General features: G+C 43.4%; 2 protein-coding genes across 5 annotated transcripts in view; both read left to right on the top strand.

Moving 5' to 3' along the window:
- ATP7B (ATPase copper transporting beta) overlaps positions 1 to 23,068 on the top strand; it is a 217,646-nt gene that overhangs the window by 158,188 nt on the left and 36,390 nt on the right. The window contains exon 23 of one of the 2 annotated variants that reach the window (XM_054446318.2): positions 20,560 to 20,640. The gene's annotated coding sequence lies outside the window, so the exon portion shown is untranslated. Of the gene's footprint in view, positions 1 to 20,559; positions 20,641 to 23,068 lie in introns of those variants that run through there. The other variant, XM_063650891.1, reaches the window with a different exon arrangement.
- Positions 13,810 to 23,068, top strand: part of TMEM272 (transmembrane protein 272) — a 78,115-nt gene continuing 68,856 nt past the window's right edge. Inside the window, exons 1-2 of one of the 3 annotated variants that reach the window (XM_054446338.2) lie at positions 13,810 to 14,095; positions 20,560 to 20,640. In XM_054446338.2, coding sequence (XP_054302313.1) covers positions 20,638 to 20,640 — 3 coding nt within the window. In that variant the 5' untranslated portion in view covers positions 13,810 to 14,095; positions 20,560 to 20,637. Of the gene's footprint in view, positions 14,096 to 20,559; positions 20,641 to 23,068 lie in introns of those variants that run through there. The other 2 variants (XM_054446337.2, XM_063650897.1) reach the window with 2 other exon arrangements.

Below are 23,068 nucleotides of genomic sequence, written 5' to 3'. Positions count from 1 at the left end.
TCTAGTTCATCTGTGGATATGTTTCTCTTTTTTCCCTCTTGGTTTTCTGTCAAAACTTATTTTCTTATACGGCTTGTTATTTTGATAGAATGCCAATATTCTGAGGCTCTTCAGCATGTTAACTTCTTCCAGAGGTATTTATTTTTGCTTCTGGTAGGCAGAGAGGCTAGAAGTCAATTACTTTAATCCAGTCAGGAATTGAGATAATTCTAAACTGGGCTTCACTTCTTGTGAGATATGCTTCTTTAGTTGACCCTTTCTTCAAACAAAAGCTTGTGATGTTTTTCAGAACCTCTCCTCCCTGATAGATTCTTAGGTGCAATTTTATCCCTTAGACCTCTTTACATTGCTGAAATCTCTGTTCAAACTTCTCAGCCTTTCATTCACTGCTTTCAATTTGAAATCAATGAATAATTTGAGGGAAAAGAATCTTCACCTCCACTGTCTTTATTGCTTATTCAAGTCTTGGTCTCAAAATTTTTCTCCCTGCCTAGGTATCTCTGAGATGTCCAGTTCCTCATGTTGTTCCAAATATGATATTTTGCCCAAAACAACCTAGTCAGCCTTTACCTAGTGCAATACTCATATGGGGATTATAACCAAAAGAGTGACATAATAGAACTTTAGAATGTTGACCTGACCAAAAGGCCCAAAGTAGCAGTAAATAAATCAATAATAATAATTAAAATAACTAGCATTTGTTGATCATTTCCTATGTACTCGGTCACTGTCCTAAGTACTTTTGCATATATAGCCCATTTAATCTTAAGAATAAATTAATAAATTAGGTATTAATACCATTTCCATTTCACATATGAGGAAAGAAGTGCATAGAGAATTTCAGAAACTTGCCTAAAGCTACACAGAAGTAGAGCCTAGATTTGAACCAAGGCAGTTTTGCTCAGAGACCATACCTCTCTAAAGTAGAAGGTTACTATAATAACATAGGCATCAAATAGCCTGAGTCACAATAAGCATTATAGCTGGTGAGTCAGAGAAGAACAGATTGCTACAATAAATATTTTGAAGAAAGATGCAAAAGGTGATCAAATGGTTGCATGACATGAAGATGAAGGAAGTGAAGGAAAGGTTTCAAGTACCCAGCCTCAATACCTGGAAAGTGATCGTGCACTGATAGAAATGTGAAATTGAGCTGGAGTTGATTTAGATGGGTTGGGGAAGTATTCTTACATGAAACTTTGGGATCCTCAGTGATTCACAGTTCGTAAAATGTTTGCTATTTTGGGTAAGCCTTATAATAGCCTCTGGAGGAAATAGCAATAAGATTATTATTGCTGAGTGTGAATGGAGTACAGAAAATAAATCAGTTAACATCAGCGAGCTCACGGGATTGAAAAGGATATACTTTCTCCCCCTGCCACACACTTTATACAAAATCAATATTTTCTGTTCCCTCAAGATAGACAGTTTAACTTAAATATTTTAAAATCAGTGCCTCATGAGTGACACAAATTTAACTTAATCTTTTCAATGCTATTATTTAAAAAATAGTTTACCATTCTTGCCAATTTTCAAGGTAATGCATGTTCATTGTAAAAAGAAATCAGAAAATAGAGCAAAGATGAAGAAGAAAATGAAAATCAACCATATCCCAATACTCAAAGGTAACCAGTATGAACAATTTGGGGGTATATTCTTCTAATATATTTCCTATCCTTATGACTACATATATTCTATGCAATTGGTTTTATTCTGTGTATGCTGTTTTGTGGCTTGCTTTTTCATATATCATTTACACTTCCCAATCTCTTTAAACATTTTTGAGAACACAATTTTTAATTACTGCCAGTGTGTACATTCCCCTATGTTGGAAAATTAATTTATTCCATTAGGGATATATTATGGTTGGCCCTTGAACAACACAGGTGTGAACAGTGAGGGTCCACTTATACATGAATTTTCTTTGGCCTCTGTCACCCCTGAGACAAGAAGACCAACACCTCCTCTTCCTCTTCCTTCTCAACCTACTCAATGTGAAGACGACGAGGATGAAGACCTTTATGATGATCCATTTACACTTAATGAATAGTAAATATATTTTCTTTCTTCTTTCTTTTTTTTTTTTGAGAGATAGAGTCTCGCTGTGTTGCCCAGGCTGGAGTGCAGTGGCATGATCTCAGCTCACTGCAACCTCCGCCTCCCAGGTTCAAGCGATTCTCCTGTCTCAGCTTCCCACGTAGCTGGGACTACTGGCATGCACCACCAAGCCCAGCTAACTTTTGTATTTTTTAGTAGAGATGGGGTTTCACTGTAAGTTAGCCAGGCTGGTCTCAACCTCCTGACCTCAGGTGATCTGCTGCCTCAGTCTCCCAAAGTGCTGGGATTACAGGTATGAGCCACCACGCCTGGCCTGGGATTTTCTTAACATTTTCTTTTCTCCAGCTTACTTTATTGTAAGAACATAGTATATAATACATATAACATACAAAACATATGCTAATTGACTATGCTGTTGTTTCTGGTCAACATTAGGCTATTAGTAGCTAAGTTTTTGGGGAGTTGAAAGTTACACATGGACTTCTGACTATGCAGAGGTTCAGTGCTCCTAAGCACGCATTGTTCAAGGGTCAACTGTATTTTTTTTTTTTTTTTTTTGACGGAGTTTCGCTCTTTTTACCCAGGCTGAAGTGGTGCAATGGCGCGATCTCGGCTCACTGCATCCTTCACCTCCTGGGTTCAAGCAATTCTCCTGCCTCAGCCTCCCAAGTAGCTGGGATTACAGGAGCCCGCCACCACGCCCGGCTAATTTTTTGTATTTTTAGTAGAAACGGGGTTTCACCATGTTGGCCAGGATGGTCTCGATCTCTTGACCTCATGATCTGCCCGCCTCAGCCTCCCAAAGTCCTGGGATTACAGGCTTGAGCCACCGCGCCCGGCTGCGGGTCAACTTTATTTTCCTGGAAAAGTAGATCAAACTGGAAAATTGCTCAAAGATGAAGACAATGACAACATAATCATCACTGCTCATGGCCTCAGTCTCTGTATTGAAAGAAGAGAACTGTTTCTAGCCACACCAGCCATAAAGGAATCGTGCCCTGGAAGCAGGCTTTGTGAAAGAAGAGACTTTGTCGTGTTCACTGCTATATCCACAGTGCCCATTTTATAAAGAGCTTCTGAAATTGAGCAGAAAAAGACCACCAACCCAATAGATAAATGGCCAAAGGATATGAACAAATTGGTTGCAGACAAATGCAAATGGCTCTTAAATGTATGAAAAAAATTTTCAACCATACTTACAATTAGAGAAATGCAATTGATTAAGAAAACCATTGCATTTCTCATCGATCAAACTGGCAAAAATCCAGAAGTTTGACAATACACTCTGTTAGCAGAGTTGGAAGGAAATAGGCCCTGCTATACAGTGCTGGTAGGAATACAAACTGTTATAACCCCCATGTATGGGGATTTGTCAGAAACTAAGAAAATTACACATGAATTTGCCTTTTCACCCAGCAATTCCATGTCTAGAAATTTATCCAGCAGGTACATGTACACAATTACAGAAAGATACTTGTATAGGTTATCCATCGGAGTATTGTTTGTAATTCCAAAAGATTGGAAGTAACTCAGTTTTGTAGCAATAGGGAACCACTTACATAATAAACTGGCGCATCCACAGAGCAAAGTACTATGCAGCTGTAAAAAAATATATATATATAACAGGCTGGTCGCGGTGGCTCACGCCTGTAATCCCAGCACTTTGGGATGCCGAGGCAGGCAGATAACAAGGTCAGGAGTTTGAGAGCAGCCTGGCCAACATAGTGAAACCCTGTCTTTACTAAAAATACAAAAATTAGTTGGGCATGGTGGCGTGCGCCTGTAGTCCCAGTTACTCAGGAGGCTGAGGCAGGAGAATCGCTTGAACCCAGGAGGTGGAGGTTGTGGTGAGCCGAGGTCATGCCACTGCACTCCAGCCTGGGTAACAGAACAAGACTCCATCTCAAAAAAAAAAAAAAAAAAAAAAAGTAAAACAATCAGTCTTTTCGTGCTGATTTGGAGAGATTCCCAGGATACATTATTAAGTGAAAAAAAAAAAAAAGTGACTACAAATGTAGGTGGTCTTCTTCTTCTTCTTCTTCCTCTTCTTCTTCTTTCTTCCTCTTCTTCTTCTTCCTCTTCCTCTTATTCCTCTTCTTCTTCCTCTTCTTCCTCTACCTCCTCCTCCTCCTCCTCTTCTTCTTCTTCCTCTTCTTTTTTTTTGGTTGTGAGGGAGGCAAGGTGTCGCTCTGTAGTTCAGGTTGGAGTGCAGTGGCATGATCATGGCTCACTGCACCTTCCACATCTCAGGCTCAAGTGATCCTCCCACCTCAGTCCCCCAAGTAGCTGAGACTATGAGTGCACGCCACCACACCCAGCTAATTTTTGTACTTTTTGTAGAGACAGGGTCTTGCTATGTTGCCCAGCTGGTCTTAAACTCCTGGGCCCAAGGGATCTGCCTGCCTTGGCCTCCCAAAGTGCTGTAATACCTCTTCTTTTAAACAAATCTTAAAATTGGAAACGAACACATGAACATAACCATACATCAAATATATACCATACCCCTACAGAGGAAGGATTATTTCACATGATCCTAGGGCACACTTCTTTGACTCACCCTCCTTAGTGGGATATATTCTAAAGAGGAAAAGAACTTCAAATAAATTTGAAACATCAACTCGGTCATTTTATTTTTGTAGAAGTGCTGTACTGTTACTTTGAAACATTTCTTTGACAAAGCATATAAATAATTATGTTAATAATGTTAGGAATCAAAATTTTCAGTATAAAAGAAAAGGGATACAATGATAAAAATCAAATAAATTACACAAAAGGGTATCTTATTAGATTTAAATTTTAAATATCAAGAAGTACTCATGATTTTAAAAATAGATATGGTATAGCTCTGTTTATTGAAATGGACCAGTAGCAACAATATCACAGAAGCAGTGCATACCCCCTATCCACAGATCTTAGTCTCTAATACTGTTCCCCACCAAGAGGAGCCAGGGCTCCACCGATAAGTGACTATTTTCTAGGCACAGGGGATGGAAAGTATAAAGTGAACTTGTGACATATTTTTTTTAGAAGGCAAGGAAACTTTTATGTCACATCAAAAGGACCCAGGGGGCCGGACATGGTGACTCATGCCTGTAATCCCAGAACTTTGGGAGGCCAAGGCAGGCGATCACTTGAGGCAAAGAATTCCAGACCAGCTGGGCCAACATAGCAAAACCTGTCTCTACAAAAATACAAAAATCAGTGTGTGTAGTCCCAGCTCCTTGGGAGGCCGAGGCATGAGAATCACTTGAACCTGGGAGGCAGAGGTTGCAGTGAGCCAAGATCATGCCACTGCACTGTACGACAGAGAAAGACTCTGTCAAAAAAAAAAAATAATAATAATAATAATGTTTATACTTGCTTGAAATCCATGGAATCTCTAACAATTCATGATACTAAAAAATGAGAAAGAAAAAACTCATTTGTCACTATCTAAGGTGACAATTAAGGCTAGTAAGTCATTTTCTTTGAAAATTTGAAAATTAAATGAAACAGAATGAATAATGTATCCTGCCTTTTCTTTAGAAACTGTACACCATAACGCCAAAGCCCCAGTTGATGTGGGAAAGCTTTGGAGAAGAATGCTGACAGGTCTATGTAGAAGGAGTGATAGAATCAGAAAGAAACTACCGTTTCACATTCCTAATTAAGTGATTAGTTTGGCAAGTCGATCCATTGGTTTTGAAAGCGCTAGAAAGATGGTTGATGGGAAACCAGACATAGTGTCTCAGAATAACACCACATAGGTTATGTTCTGTCTCTAAGTGGAATATATCATTGTATGCTAGAGGGATCAGGCTATTACCTGTATAATGGTTAATTTAACACCAGGAAGTATGGGTCAGCCAGATATCAGTGCCTCTTGGTGTAAAGCAATGTGACTGTTTTTACAAGTCTCTCAAAGCAGTGACTGTGATCTACTGGGGGATGAGGAAGGCTCTCTGGAGCCGGGGAGTGAAGGAAGCAGGAGAGAGCAGGGGAAAAGTTATGTGAGGCTGGGTCCCAGCTGCAGAAGAGCAACACCCCAATCCCATGGGTAGCTCAGGAGCATGACCCGCTCCACAGAGTCTGCCCCCCTCAAGGAGCATGCTGCTGCCTGCAGGCTTCCCTCTGGGTGTGCCATTCTCCCCATTTCTCTTCTGCTTCAGCCACATGATGTTGGTAAAAGGATGTCCTGTGAGGTGCTGGAATATAACCTCCATGGAGGCAGGTGAGGGGGACTGAGTTGTGGCCCCAAAAATTCATATGCTGAAGCCCTAACCCCCAGTCCCTCAGAATGTACTAACTATATTTGGAGATAGAGCCTTTAAGAGGTCATGAAGTTATTATTATTATTATTTTTTATTTTTATTTTTTTGGAGACAGAGTCTCACTTTGTTGCCCAGGCTGGAGTGCAGTGGCATGATCTCGGCTCACTGCAAGGGAGGTAATGAAGTTAAAAGGAGGTCATTAGAGTGAGCCTTAATCCAATCTGAGTGATATCTTTACAAGAAGAGGAAATCAGGACACGGAAACACGCAGGGTGAAGACACAGGGAAGGCAGCCACCTGCAAGCCTGGAGAGAGGACTCATAGGAAACCAATCCCACTGACGCCTTGATCTTAGACTTCCAGCCTCCAGAACCATGAGAAAATTAATTGCTGTTGTTTGAGCCACCTCGTCTGTGGTACTTTGTTAGGGGAGCAAATGAGTGCAGCAAACGAATGTAGCAGAGATTTTTATTTTGTTTACTGTTTCATTCCCAGAACTTAAAACAGTATCTGGCACATAATACACATAGTTATTGAATGAATGAATGAATAAATAAATAAATAAATGTTCTATTTCTAGAGTTTCAAGTAAAAAGCAGGGGAAAAACCTCTACTTTCAGATTTTCTCTCTATATATCCGGTTTCTATTCTTTTGCCTCTCCCCATCACACTTTTTATCCCAGCAGAGGTTTCATCCTTGCCTTCTCCTCCCATTTTCTTCTTCCAGTGAAGGAAGAATTTTTCCTCACCTTGCCAATTTCAGGGGACTTTCTCTACATTCCATTTTCTTCTGTGCATTCCTTTGGATCTTTGTTTTTGGTGATTGTGGCAGATTGGATTTTCCAAAACTGGCTTTAACATCTCCCATCTGTATGCTCTTCTTACACTGTGACCTGTCCAATCCACCATAAGAGGCAGAATCATCCCCTCCACTTGAACCCAGGTGAGCCTTCAGTTGCTTCAACCCACAGAGTGCAGGGAAATTGATGTTGTGGAGCTGCTGAGGGCAGCCGGGTGCTGGAGCCCTTCTTACCAGCTAACCAGAGAATGCTAATCTTCTCACAGCTCTATGCTCACAGCCTGAAAACAACCACAGAGAGATTATATCATGGGGGCCAGCAAATCGCACACACACACACACACACACAGCTGGTTGATAAATACAAGTGCACCACTGTTTCTGAGGGTAGATCATAAAAGGTGAATGGTTTCCTCTGGATCTCTTTTAGTACACTGGCTCTTAAATCCTAGCCCCTGTGCTGGGAAGAAGCCCAGGGTACATGAAGAGGCTAATGTAGTCTTCTGGCCCACAGCCCCAGCTGAGGTTCTAGCCACAGCCAGCATCAGCTGCCACTATGCATGGGAGCGAGGTTGCCTTCAGATGGCTGCAACCCCACCCATTGTCTGTCTGCATTCATATGAGAGACCCAAGTGAAAACCTCCCAGCAGAGCCCTGCCAACCCCTAGAACTGAGAGACAGTATAATAATTAATGGCCATAATTTTTCATACTCCTTTGTTTGGCGCGGTTATGCCCCAGTAGATCATCAGAACAGTGATATTTGCTCTTTTCTTTACCATGGCATCAAAAGTTAAGGGGAATGAAAATGCAACCATTTAACATTTTAAAAAATATTAGTTTTACATGATAAATCTTTGTGCTCAGAGTGACATTCACTGTTTCATTCATTAATTTATTAATTCACTCAACAAATATTGGTCAAGTGCTAATTAAGCATCAAACTTTGTGCTCAGTGTTAGGAGGTGCTCACAGTCCACAAATGCAGAATGTCCACAAATGGAAACAATTAAATACAAATATAGTGTAAAAAACACCATACTAGAAGTGTGTGCAGGATACACTGGGGGTGTGCAAAGGAGAAAGGGACCAACTCTTTCTTGATTGGAGTTCAATTGATTGCACAGAAAGCAGGAGATAGCCAAAGAAGACTTCAGAGAAGATATGGACTAGGCCACATCCTGAAAACTGGGTGCTTTTCCAAGTTATTAGTGGGAAGGGTTTCTCAGAGAACAGCCCACGAGAAGGGCATAGGAGCTGCGGGGATCAGATCCGGAAACCCTTGTTTCACATGACTGGGCGTTTTAAATGCTGGACAGTGGCTGAAGGACTTAGTGGGGCTAGGTGCTTGCTGAGCCATGTTGAGAAATATCAGACTGGAAAGATAGGTCCAAACCAAGTTATGAAGACCTTTAACTCTATCCTGAGAAAAAAATTATTGGTAAAATAAGAATTAAAATATTATTTTAAATTTATTATAAATCAGCAAACATTATGCTTGATGATAAAAGACTCAGGGCTTACTGTGTGCCCATAATTGCTCATTGATATAAGTGTACCAGCTGACTGGTGCCTCCATTTTGACTGGGCAGGGCCCTTGTCTAGTTTTTACATTCTTTAAAAATATCCCAGAAGACATTATTAAAATAAAGAAGTGGATAGCATTCACCGTTTTGTAAATAATAACCAATTTATTAGGCAAAGAAATAAAACAAGTATAAATATTATAAGGAAATCATCATTACTTAATAGGTGATTTGGCTTAATACCTAATAAAGAGGGGGAGAGAGAAACAACATAAAATTGTAGTTGATAATAGCAGTAGAATGCCAGTTCTCCCCACATTTGTGTATAAACTTAATGCAATCTCAAACAAAATTACAGAAGGGTTTTTCTTTCCCGAGGGGAACATTTCAAGTAGCTGGGACTACAGGCACACACCCCTACGCCCAGCTAATTTTTTATTTTGTTTTTTAGTCTCAATACGTTGCCTGAGCTGGTCTCGAACTCCTGGTGTCAAGCGATCCTCCTGTCTTGGCCTTCTAAAGTGCTCGGTCACGGGCATGAGCCACTGTGTCCATCCTGTTTCTGAAAGAGACAGCCCAGGTCCCACTGAGAGACCACAGACGGCAGGAAGCGGCGGGGAGGGAGGGCAAAGAGGTGCCAGTAGGTGGCGTTGTGCATTTTCCCAACCCTGACACTCGCCCCGGGAACTCAGACCCCAGGCCTTGGAAACCAGGTTAAGGACACGAAGACAGGAGAGTTATTCCTTTCCTCACGCCCACTCCAAGGCGCCACTTTAGACCTGAGTAAAAGGGTTGAGGCGGGAAACCTGACAGCGGCGTGTCGGCGCATCCTCCCACAGGGCCTCTGCGACCGCTGAAATTGGGGCTGAAGAGACCCCGGGATTTTCCGGAGCACCTTGGACAACTGCCCAGTTCCACAGGGCCCTTAGAATGTTAGGCCTTGACTCCCCCAGCTTCTCAGATCCAGAAGTTTGTTTGCTTATTAAATTGTGCTAAAATACACATAACATAAAACTCAACATCTTAACCACTGAAAAATGTACAGCTCAGTAGTGTTAAGAATATTCACATTGTTGTGCAACCAATCTTTTTCATCTTGCAAAACTGAAATGCCACATCCCTTAAACAGCAGCTCCCCGTGCTCCCCTTCCTCCAGCCCCTGGTGACCACCAACCTACTTCCATTTCTATGAGTGTAGACTATTCTGTGTGCCTCACGTGAGTGGAGTCATACAGCATTCGCCTTTCTGTGGCTGGCTTATTTCTTAGCATAATGGCCTCAAGTTTGCAGGATGGGTCAGGGGTTGCCTGTCGTTTAACTCGTCTTCTTCCTGACTGTGAAGTACTTTTGGGACCACGCATTCTGTTTCTCTTTTTCTTAAATTGTCATCAGGAAAATTAAAATGCTGGGAAAAGTAAACAAGAAAATGAAAATTTCTATTGAAATGCTTTTTGACTCAGGTAGAAGTCGAAGTGAGGGACCCAGAAGGTTTTCTCCCAAATTAGGAAGCCATCAGGATGAATAGATGGTAAATATAGAAACAGTGACTCAAATAGAAGAGTGACATCAGAATGGAAAACTTCCAAAGAAAGCATGAAAAGAATTAGGATGTTTACATAGAACTAATTTGTTGGGGAATAACACACAAGCAAAGATGAAGACAAAGACAACCTTTTGTGCAATCTTGGGGAAGAGTGAGAGTGAACACTCATCAGTGTCCCTCGGCTTTCTGATTGCTCCTTTTGGGGTGCACAATCTGGTCTTTGGGCAACTTTAGCATCTCCCTTCATTTCTACAGCTTCCACCAAGAAGTCAGGCCTACCCTCATTAATTCACAGTTGCCTTTGTAATTAAACTCAGGCACGTGCTCATTTACTCACTACTCTGTTGTATCAAAATTCCTTATAGGATACATGGATTTTATTAAGTAATCTTTTTATTCAAAGTATCTGGCTTGGAGTCAGCAGTATTCATTCAATGAATGAATGAACTCGCTTTTATGAGGAGAACCACCTCAACTAAAGACAAGCATTTAAAAATTTATACTCTGAATTCAACTTTCACTCAATTCTACTATCATCTCCCCTAATGTGCCCTTTATTCATATGGCAATAGTGGAGTGGTGCCATATGTGGACTCTATCACGTGGCCTGAGTTGACTGAAGTTCATTACACACTTAGTAGCCATGTGCCTTTAATCTCTCTGTACCTTATGCTACTCATCTGTGAAGTGGGGGTATTAATCGCACCTACTTTGCTTTGGGCAGCATTTCCAGTGGTGGTCTTCCACTCACATCTCTAGGGTTAGCAACTGCTTCCACTGTCAGTTGCTAATCTCTGGGTTACTCCACCACGACATCGTGCATGACTTTTCGGCTCTTCTGTGGCTCTTGTAGCTAATTCCCCATATCAGATTCCCCGTTTTTCCTAACTGATAGAGCTATTATTATTACTATCATTTATCATTACCTTTGGAGTCTCATAATCACTTTCCAAAGACTCCTACTTTCTCCCCCACAAAAATCTCCTATTTCTGTACTCACAAGTACAGTTGTCTGGTTTGGCAGAAAAATATTCTTTGATGTTTTGCTGCATGTTCGGGGACATGTGGAAAAGCTCCTGAGTGACCTGCCATTATTTTCTCCCTTCCTGAACTCCCAGGAAGACTGCCTCATCACCTGAAATTTTGTTTGTTTTGATGTCAGGGCTAAAATGTGATCAAACAAGACTGCTGCCCCTTTTTGGCCACGTCCAGGCCAGGCTCATGGTCACTGTGTGCTCCCAGACCCCTACCATTGTAGCAGGGAAGCCCTAAGACTCTGACCTCACTGCTCCCAGTCACTCTGCTTCCACTTGCTCAATGTGAGATAAGAGAGGATTCAAGTACCGTCATGCATCACTGAACCATGGGGATATGTTCTGAGAAATGTGACATTAGGCAATTTTGCCATTGTGTGAACGTCATAGAATGTACTCACACAAACTCACATAGGATAGCCTACTACACACCCAGTGTTCCCCAATCTTTTTGGCACCAGAGACCGGTTTCGTGAGGGTGGGGATGGGGAAGGTTTTGGCATGAAACCGTTCAACCTCAGATCATCAGGCATTAGATTCTCATAAGGAGCGTGCAACCTAGATTTCTGGCATGCACAGTTCACAAAGGATTTGTGCCCTGTGAGAATCAAATGCCGCTGCTGATCTGACAGGAAGTGGAGCTCAGTGGTAATGATCGCTCACCTGCCACTCATCTCCTGCTATGGGGCCCGGTTCCTAAAAGGCTAGGGACCAGTACTGTTCCCAAAAGGCCAGAGACCATGGCATGTTACTGTATTGAATAATGTAGGCAGTTGTAACACTATGGTAAGTATTTGTGTATCTAAACATAGAAAAATACTACACATAGTATTTGTGTATCTAAACATTGTGTACAGTAAAAATATGATACGAAGGATTAAAAAATGGTGCACCTGTGTAGGGCATTTACCATGAATGGAGCTTGCAGGACTGGAAGTTGCTCTGGGTGAGTCAGTGAGTGAGTGGTTAGTGAATGTGAAAGCCTAAGACATTACTACACACTACTATAGACTTCATAAACACTGTACACTTAGGCTATACTACATTTATTAAAAATATTTTTCTTTAATAATAAAGTAACCTTAGCTTACTGTAACTTTTTTACTTTATAATTTTTTTTTAATTTTGACCCATACATTAGCCCATACATTATACATACATTACATTAGCCTAGGCCTACACAGGGTCAGGATCATCAGTATCACTATCTTCCATCTCCACATCTTGTCCCACTGGAAGGTCTTCAAGGGCAATAACAGGCAGGAGCTGTCATCTCCTATGATAACAATGCCTTCTTCTGGATACCTCCTGAAAGACCTGCCTGAGGCATTTTTAGTTAACCTTTTTTTTATATATATAAGTAGAAGGAGTCTAAAATAATGATAAAAAGTATAGTATAGTCAATACATAAAGCAGTGACTTGGTTTTTTTTTATTACTGTAAAGTATGTGCTGTACATAACTGTATGTATTTTGCCTTTATGTGACTGGCAGTGCTGTAGGTTTGTTACACCAACATCAACACAAACACATGAGTAATGTGTTGCACTACAACATTATGACTGCTACAACATCACTAGGTGATAGGAATTTTTTAGTTCCATTATAATCTTAAGGAACCACCATTTGTGTGGTCCATCATTGACTGAAACATTGTTATGTGGCTCGTGACTGTGACTGTATGTCCTTTCCTCCAGCAGGTCTCCCCTTGCTCCTCTGCCTCACCCTGTCCTGTGGTGTGAAGTGGTCACCTTGGATTCAGGACTGGGAGAGTGGCAGGGCTAGCCCTAGAGTGAGCCTGGAGAGGTGCCCTCCCAGGGACATGCAATGCAGGGTTAGCGTCAGAGGGAGCAGCTCCTTGCATTTTACATAATAGGCTCTTCTCTTGCCTCACCCCAGTCCCTCCCCAGTAGACTGGGCTTTTCCACCAAAATGACAACAAAAAACCTGGAATGTCAGGGTTGGAGAATGCCTTTAATGTCATGTGACGCCAGTTTCTCAAAGTGTGGTCCATGGAGCACCTACAGGAGACTTAGAGTCTAAACTGCAGATTCCTGGGCCCAGGCCCAGACCTACAGATTGAGAATCTTTGGGAGGTGGTACAGGAATCTGCATTTCAATAAAGAATCTCTGGCACTTCTTATAAATCAGCAGTTGAGAACTTCTACTGCTAGGTGGTTGCTTGCAACACCAACGCACAACCACCTCACAAAGCAGCCTGCTTCAGGTCTAGGAAGGCCACTGTTTTAAAGTTTATGATATGGGGCACAATTCAGCCTCCTTGTAACTTCATTCTGTCTCAGATCTGGCGTCTGCAATGACCCGGAATCAATTTAATCCCTTTTCTACGTGGCAGTCCTCAAGTCCATAGGGCACCTCTCATATCCTCAGCCCACTTTGAGTACCTTCACACTCTTTCCTAAGCAGCCGCTGTTTGGTCCACTCTTTCTCGTGTGCCACCAACATGCAGGGAGGGCAAGGGGTGAGAAGGGGCTCGCACCAGAACTAAGTCCCTAGGTTTAGTGCCTAAGGGACTGAAATGAAATGTTTCCCGCGGGAATTCCTAACTCCAAGGGGTCGGCCATCTTTCCACAGGTCCCGGGGTCGCTCTGCTGCCCCCCTGCGGGCCTGGGGAACACTGCAGGGGTATGAGCCGGCGGTGGGGCTGCTCTCCCCACACGTGGGAGTGGGAAATGGAGAGAACCCGCCCCTTAGAGGAAAAGCCACGAGTTGCTGTTGTGCTGCAGGAGAGAAAGGGAGAAAGAAAGCGTGCGACAGGGAGTGGGAGCCCCAAGTGAAGAGGAGCCCCACAGAGTCAGCCCTGGGCACCAGGACCACAGAGGTGCTGAGTGCTGCCCGCTTCTGGATCCCACTCTGCTCAGCTCAGGTGAGTCCGGCAGCCCTGGGCAGCCTGTGAAGTTGGAGAGACAGTCCTAGCAGAGGGTTTCTTGAAATCATTCTTAGGAAGATGCCAATGTGCTGATTTATGCTTCCTGGAAAGAAAATGACTGCATTGTGGAAGTGCTTTTCTTAGTTGTGTGGAGGGAAAGGAAACAATCTTCACTGAGTCTAAGGGAAATGGGTTTTCTGGAGAAGAGAACCATCATAAAGGAATAATGAACTGCAGGGCTAAGGCAAGTTGTGTGAGACTCTTAGAAACAACCTGCCGGCCGCAGGACAGCGAGTGGGGACCACAGGCGTCACCTCCATATCTTACCTGTTGGGGCTCTGAACAAGTGGCTTTGACTTAGTCATTTTAAAGGGGTGGTAGAGCTCAAAGGAAGTGCGTTTTTCATTTCCTAGGAGCCAAACAATGAAGGCATCCTAGGGAGGTTGTGGAATGACTCTGAGACACACTAGGTAAGCGATAACCTCCACTGAATTCATGCATTCGGGCATAGTTAGGAGAGAAAACAGTACAGGTTACATAGAGAGCTACAGATAAGAAAGGACTGTGTCCTGAGCACCTGAAATGTTTGTTGGAAATGTTCAACAATACTAGTTAACATCTGCTTTGAAGGAACAGGTATGGGGATGGTTAATGTCTAATATTCAATGTTATTCACAACCAAGGGTGAGTTGGTCCTCACAGCTGATTTAGGAATAAATAGTTTAATTTACCAAGCCAATCAGTAAAAACACAATCATATATATATGTTTACTGTTGAGTCGTGACACAACTCAGAGGTAAAAAAAGTAGAATTTTACAAATTTGAACTCTAAAACTGGGAATGTTAGACAGACATAGAAAGCTTCTCAGACCTAGTCCTATTGATATTTTGGAGCAGATAACTGTTGTTGGGGACTGCCCTGCTCTTTGTAGGATGTTTTTCAGTATCTCTGGTCTCTTTATCGACAGCCCTCCTCCAGCCATGACTATTAAAAATGTCTCCACATATTGCCAAATGTGCCTTGGGGGTCAGATCACCTCTGGTTGAGAACCACTGAGATATATCAATTGGACTGAAAATTGAAAATGCATTGAGCATGTCATTTGGCAATTATTATTGATTAATTCCCATCGTGCCCTTTATTATCACTCAGCTGCTAGGAGAGGAAGCAGCAGGGGCTATTATCACTGCCCTTCTAGGTGCAGAGGCAGGTGTGAGACACAGTCCTATCACAGCATGCACAAGGATGGACTTGTAAGTCACTGTTTGTTCACACTGGAGAGAAGGCACTGCCCAGCCTGTTACCCCAGTCTTCCTGTTTCAGATTTCTAACAAATAAGAAAACTTTCTATCAAATAAGAAAAAATGTACATTTTCTTAGTAGAAGGTATAGAAGATATAGAAATTGACTAAAATCTGTGTCATTACAAATTTTAGTCAATCATTAAATGGATTGCATTGGCATGAATCCATCATTAGTACGTATTTGCTCTATTGGGCATCTCCTGCTGTTGAGGGACCCTCCTTGGAAGAGCTGCCACTTCAAAGGGCTCCAAGGAACGTGCAGTTTTTTGTGAGTTGTTCAAGTCCCCATCATAATAGTGAATAGGTCTTTTGTAGCGTACTTGAATCTGCAAATTCACACAGTGAATTCTGTGAATCAAAAAGCGGATTCACTGCTGTTTTCTCAAATTGCAGCTTTCTTTGTGGGCTTCCTCTGAATTGAAATAAATCCATATCATGGGTCATAAAAACCAAATCACAAAGGAGAACGTACAACTGGGAAATAAGCCTAAAAAGAATTGGCAATATCACTGGCAATCAAAAATGTAAATTAAAATAATTAATTTCAACTTTTGCCTATGAGAGTAATAAAAATGCATTAGTCTTTCAGCCACCCAGTGCTGGTTAGGTGTGGTGAAACTGCCATTCTCATATTGCTGGTGGCACTGGAAATGGATACAGCTCATTTATACGTCAATTTTACCTCAAATCCAAAAAGTTGCTTATGCTTTTTAATTAAGTAACTATTCCAAGAGATCTATGTGATGCATGAAACAAAGCACTTTTCATGGAGAGAAATGTCTTTTAGGATTAGTTGTGATTGAAAAGTAAATATCCAACAAGAAGATATAGAGAAGTATAGTTTGATATAGCCTACTCTGTGGAATATAATTCAGCTGCGAAAATGAGAGTCCTGAAGACCAAATGGTAACAGAAAGAATGCTTATGTCAAAATGTGATGTGTTCACTTAATATGCCTGATTATTGCAGCCATGTAAAATGTGTGTACATGCACATATGCATATTTATATATGCATATACTTAAAAGAAAAGCTCCAAAATACTAACAGTTGTTGGCCTAGAAGTTCTGCAGTTGTTTATAATGACTAATGATTTTCTTTTCTCCATGATCTAACTTTTCTGTGAATTTGCTTTTGTAATTTTTAAAGGAAATATTCCAAAAGAGAAAAATATTGCCTACCACCATCACATCATCTCTCTCCTTTTTGTTTCTGCTCCCTGGTGGACTTACTCCTTCCTGCTTATCTATTCCCTACGTGCTACTTTTTAAAAATCTCTGGACTTTTGGAAAGCAAACTACTTTTCATTTCAAATAATACTTCTTAAATTTTAAGAGGTTTTAAAAAGAAGTTTAAAATTATAATGGTAAAACCTGCTAATGGGGGAAAAGGGAAGGCAATATTTGGGTATAAAGTGGAAGTGAAAATATTTCCCACGCCTGCCTGCGGCACATTCCTCCCTACCCCTACCCCAGCCCCAGTGGCCCCATATCCCTGTACCTGCCTTCAAAGGGAACAGTTATTCACAGTGGTTTAGTGTTTATGCTGTTGATCTTTTTCTATGTGTTTACGTAGATCTGCAGACATTATTACATGCATGAGGTCATATGATGTGTGTGTGTGTGTGTGTGTGTGTGTGTGTGTTTAACATTTTATTCCTCATAAGGGAAGTTGAACACAATATGCAAAGTTTGTCGACCAGCATTTGAGACTGTACCTGGGAATTCTGTCTTCCCTTTCTGGCTGGGTGCCAAAGCTGAGTTCTACTGCCACTGCTACCTGTCTCTTAGGGAACATTCTTTAAGGCGTGACAGAATTAACAGCACATCATTCTTTTTTTAGTTTTCATCCATCTTGCCAGTTTATGAAAATAACAAGCTTGAAGGAATAAGAGTCTCCTCATTTATAAAATGGATCTAATACCTGCGCCTTGTGTTGGTGTGTTCTATTGGCTGCCACCTCTTGTGGTCTGATATTATTATCAATAAAGATATCACTGTTTTTCAAATTGATGTTTCTACCTTATTTGCAGTTAGTGGCTAAAGGGATCAGCCGATTTAGGACATTTGAATAAAAAAAATGTATATGCAGCTCTATATTACTTTTAGTGGTGAAACATTGTTCTTCAGGATTCACAGGAGATTAAAGCGTGTGCCTCTTACCTCAAGGAATGGCCCAAGGTAGAAATGTCTTGTTATAATGTGACACAGACAAATCTTGTTAGTTTCTGCAAAGCTGCTGTGGATTTGAAGACTGGAATGTCTTTGTTTGTAGGCACTGATAGAAACCGTTCAATGCATTTCAAAGGAAGTTTCTCAATCAGTGGCGACTCCACCAGGCAAGTGTAAAGAGATGGCTCTTGTGTCTCCTCCCTCTGTTCTATCCCTTCTGTGATCCAGGAGAAAAATGCTGTGGTTCGTGGCTGGAAGATGTGAAGTACACACTCTCCCTGTTATGTGAAGTGCACCCTCTGTTTTCCCTAAGAAGGGTGAGGAAAGGAACCGACCTTCCGGGCCTTTAGGAGCTGTGATGGGCCATGGTCCCTTTAGATAACTGGGCTTATCATTGGATCCAGGAGGGTTGTTTTTCCAGGCAGGGTTTTAAGTGGCTTAGCTTCTGTGACACCCCTGTGGCAATCAACCTCATGAAGTGTGGACATCAACAATAAATCTGTAATTCATACAGTAGCCATTTGTCCATGGCTTGGGGCCTACTTGTTATTTAACAAAGGGATATGCATCTGGCAAACCCCATTAGGCCAGAGAACTGGTCTCATTTCACCTTGATCGGTAGAATGCCGAGTCAAAGGATGTGGAAGGAGGCTGTGGTTTCCTCAGGGCTGCGGTGTTCCTGATTTTCTGTGTATAAGGACACCACAGCCGCAGTTTTTGCAAGGACATTGTGGGGTAAAATGGAGCCTTGTGAAGAGACATTTGAATAGTAGTTCATGAATTATTCATTAAACATTACTGAAGACCTACTGCGTGCCAGGGAGACAAAGACTCATGCGCATCCCCCACAATTGCTTCCAGGAGAAGAGTGGGCAGGGGGGCCTGCGTCAGGAGGCAGAAACAGCAGAGGGACCCCTGGAATCCCAAGTGCTGCATTTGGGATTCCCAGGGATTGGGGGGGGGGTCAGAAAACCTCGGGTGCTCTGCCCTGCCACTCTGTGTCCCATCATCTCACCGCAGTCAAAACTGTCAAAGTCCATTCTGGTTAACAGAGAGTAGGCACCTCAAGTTTGGCAGATCTCAAGACACCTGGATTCCAATCTGGCTGTGTGATCTTGGGCAGGTCCTTCACTTTTCGACCCTCAGTTTCTTCATCTGTAAAACGGGGATAAGAATCTTTGCCTGGTTAAATAGGATCAAGCATGACAGGATTGACCAGGGAGGCGCCGTGATCTCCTTGCTTAGTCCCTGACTCACTTTGGGAAACCTCTCCTTTCCAGGTTTCTTCTCGTTTATTCGTGCCCTGGGGTGAAGTAGAGAGATTGTGGGCTTTAAAGGCGCAAAGCCCAGGTTTCAGATAGAGTCTTGGAGGCCTCATTTCAAACCCCAGTTCTACCAATTACTAGCTGGGTGACTTTGAGCAAACAAATTGATCTGAATCTTGGTTTTCTCTGTAAAATGGGGCATACCTGCCTCTGGAAGAACTGGAGAGACTAAATGAGGTAACATGTGGAAGACCTTGGCAGGGTGCTGGTGATATGCCTCTGGTTGGGGACTGACTATCTCTGGTCACACTGCTTCCTGCTATAAAGGTCCTGTTGACATAAAGCCAAGTTTTGAGCATGACATGTCCTAGAAGGACAGTGATGGGGAATAAGAACCCCGAATCTCAGACGAACCACCGTGCCTGTGTGCTAGCAGTGGATCAGCTGCAGAGAGAAGCTGCGGGCTGCGTGGCTCCTGCCTGCAGGCCCATGCTGACGCTGGTGGTGGAATGACTCGCCTGCTATGAGCCACAGCTCTGGTCAAAGCAAGCTCTCCTTCTGTCATCATGACCATCTCTGTCCTCAGACCACAAATCTTCCCCATCACGGCCTGTTCCCCCTGCCCTAAGCCCTAGTTCACCCAGGAGGGCCTGCAGGTAGTGCTGCTAAAGTGCTGTGGTCCCTTGGTTTGCAAACCCCTGCAGTATGAGGAACAAGGACCCTGTCAAATCGTGCTTTTAAATGGAGCTGCGGCTACTCTGGATAGGTTCTTGGGGAGACTTTGTGTATGAAGTAAGGGTGTCTGCCCCAGATCCTGCCGGGATCAGCCAGCCCCCATGGAGGCCTTACTCCCAAGCAATGAAATGGTGGGAAGTGGTAGAACTACGCACACCCAGCCTCAGGGACAAAGTGACTCCCTTCTTCTGCTAATGTCTTTACGGGGCTACATCATTTCACCAGACAGGAAAATTTGCTGTCTTGATGAGCTGGAGTTTTTTTGTGGATTTAAAATGTATATGGCTATTTCTTCCAAGGAAGGGAAGCCCTTTCTCACAGTGTCAGCCAACTTGCTCAGACCACAGCAGGTCCGCAGGGGAGCCAGGGTGGCGCTCCAGGCCGCTCAGGTCTCCACCCAGGCTGCTCTGGTCAAGTCCATGGTTCCCCTTCTGCTTGGACCCTGGGAGAGTGCAGCAGCTGCGTCAGGAAGTGAGGGCGCCCTTGCTCTGTACCTGGAGCCATACCTGGATCAAGTTTGGGCTCTGCCAGTTGCCAGCTCTGGCCTTGGGTGAATCTTAAGCTCTCAGGGTCTCTAAGGCACCATCTGTAAAACAGAGTCAATAACACTTCCCAGATAGGATTGTTGTGGGATTAAATATGAGATGACCTATTTAAAGAGTTAACACAACACCTGGGTGCAGCCATTGCTCAGCAAGTGAGAGCTGTTACCATCTACCCCTCCAGGCCTGTGTCTTCCTGGCTGGTATCACTGGGCAAGCCTCTTAACCTCTCTGAGCTTGGTTCTCTCATTTGTGGACTAGGGGGGTCTCTTTCTCAGCTCCGCTAACCACTAACAAGGCCACACCTGACAGTGGCACCCAGGCCCCCCGGGCTGACTGAGACCACCCTGCAGGCCACCGCTGACAGGCACAGAGAGGGTTGGTTATTGGTGCTGAGTAGATCCTTCCACCATCCTTTCTAATGAATTATTTTTGATCCTCAGAACTTTGTCAGCGAGCAAGAACAATGCCAGGAGGTCTGGAGAAAACGTGTCATCAGTGCATTTCTAAAATCGCCAGCAATGGTGAGTCACAGCTTTGAGAAATGCCCTGGTTTTGTAGGATTGAGAGCTCTGGGATCACCCAATGAGCTAAAGCTGAAGTGGATTATATGAGTGGGCTGCGCTTGGTATGGGGTGGCACCAGGGTGGTAGAGCTGGGGAAGACAGTGTCCAGCTCTCGGTTGGCTGCCTTCTCCTTCCGTTCCTTACCTATTGATCTTTAGCTTTCCATAGTTCACTGTATGTGTTTTCCATGTAATACGTGTTTGAAAAATACGTGTGTGAACAGAGTCACTGCTATTACAATCAGTGTGTGATGGCAGCCGTGCTGGGCAACACGGCAGGGCAATGTGACACTTTGGACCTGGGTAGCTTTCCCTTACTCCTACCTCAACCTGTCTCCTTGCTAAATTGGACTTTCCCCCACTATCACCTGCTGGGGTCCTTTCTGTCCAGTGGGGCTGGACCATATTACAGAAGGCCCAGTCTGTCTTGTATTTGGAATATCCCAAAAGTGATCTCAAAATCAGATCCCAGGCCTTGGGGGTCCCTGGGATGAAAGCTTTTACATCATGGTGAGATGTGTGGTCTAACTTTTCCAGATGAAATATGAATAAAGGGAACATTGTTGGAAGCCTTAAGCAACTCATCTCCAGGCACTAATATCAGGAAGCTGCAGTCGGTGGGTAGTGGCGGACTAAGGTGGAGGGTCAGCAGAACAAGGGGCTGACAGACAGGTGCCTGGGCACCTTTCCTTACCTGTACTTACCATGTCCTAGCACACACTGTCCACCTCCCACCTCTCCTCCCATGACATCTCCTGCACTGCTGCATGCCAGCACCTCCAGCAGTGCCTGACACACAGTAGGAGCTCAATAAATAGGCACTGGCTGACTAAGCAGGTAAATGAGTGAAGAGCCAGCTCCCAGATACAACTGACCTCCATTCGCCGCTTCCCCATTCGCTTAGGAGAATGCCCACCTCATTCTCCTAAGGCACAGCCCTGACGTTTTACTCCCAGGGACAGCTCTAAGGGCCACCCCGCTTTCATCCCTGGAGCACACCTACTGCTATGGGGGCCAGAGTGGGACAGTGGTGCTGGAGCCTCTGCCCAGGGCCTCTGATGCTCTGGCAGGATGAAAACTCATAGGTTTACTGCCGGCAGGGAAAGGAGACACCATCAGCTATATTGTTGCTCTATATCTTCGGGAAATTAGTTACCACCACCTCCGCCAACACACATCTTACCTATTTATGCAACAGAAGTGCTGATGGCAACACCAGGTTGGCAAGAGAGGAAGTATTATGCTCAGGGTTTCCCAGAAAAAGGGATGTTTCCTGGCTGCACTATAAATCTGCAGGTCAAGGTTTAGGGTAACCTTGGCCTAATGATGGCCTCCTTGATTGTTGAGATCTCTGCCCTCATTGTATGAATAACTCCGTCTTCAGCCAGCACAATGGCAAGGCCTCCTAACTGTTCTTGCTGTCTCTTGCCCATCCCTCAGCACCTCCTCTGGGGAGGTCCTTCACTGCACAGTGACTCCCCATTCCTGCAGAATAAAACAGAAGCTTTTGCTCTCTTGTGAAACCCTTTGTGATTGGGTTCCTGTTTACCTCTTGAATCACTCCTTCTTCTTCCTTTCTCACTCTGCAAAATCCAGCCGGGCAAAAACATTTTAAGTTTCCTAAGAACACCAGCTTCTGTTTTCCCCCAGGCCTTCCAACGTGTGTTTATTTGCCTAGACTTCTACTTCCTCCCACCTGCCCCCGCAGATAAAGGTTGGATCAGGCAAGAATCATCAATAGACACTAAATCTAAGAGGAAATTTTGATGACAAGCAGTACGTGGTTGCAAGGGAGGAATAAAATAGTAATCATACAGTGGAGAAAGTGGGCCACACTTTGGGGTTTAAAGTGAACATTACCAGTGAGGGACAGGTGGCCGTCACCTATGCAGTAATCCAGCCAAGAATGCACGGCCTTTATCCAAACACAAGGGAACATCTGTCAAATACAAGGTGAAGAATGTTCTACTAAAAAAGAGCCGAGAGGACTGTATTCTTCAAAAATGTCAACATCCTAGAAAACAAAACAAAAAGGGCTTAGGAGAATGTTCTAGATTTGAGGGAGGTCTCTTAATCCATTTTGTGCTGCTGTAACAGAATACCACAGACTAGGTAGTTTATAACAAACAGAAACTTGTTGGTTCATCATTCTGGAAGCTGAGAAGTCCAAGAATGAGAGGCCGGCAGCTGGGGAGGGCCTTCTTGCATCATCCCATGGAGGAAGGCAGCACGTGGGTGAGAGAAAAAGGGCTGAACTCCCCCCTTTTATAATGAACCCACTCCAGTGATGACATGAACCCATTTGCTCTGCTCCCAGGTCCTGATCACCTCTCATTTAAGCTCCACTTCCCAACACTTTTGCATTGGGGATTGAGTTTCCAACACAT

This window comes from Pongo pygmaeus, chromosome 14 (genome assembly GCF_028885625.2).
Source record: "Pongo pygmaeus isolate AG05252 chromosome 14, NHGRI_mPonPyg2-v2.0_pri, whole genome shotgun sequence".
NCBI classification, from domain to species: Eukaryota; Metazoa; Chordata; class Mammalia; order Primates; family Hominidae; genus Pongo; species Pongo pygmaeus.
Note: the sequence above shows the minus strand (reverse complement) of the source record. Positions and strands in the feature narration are given on the sequence as shown.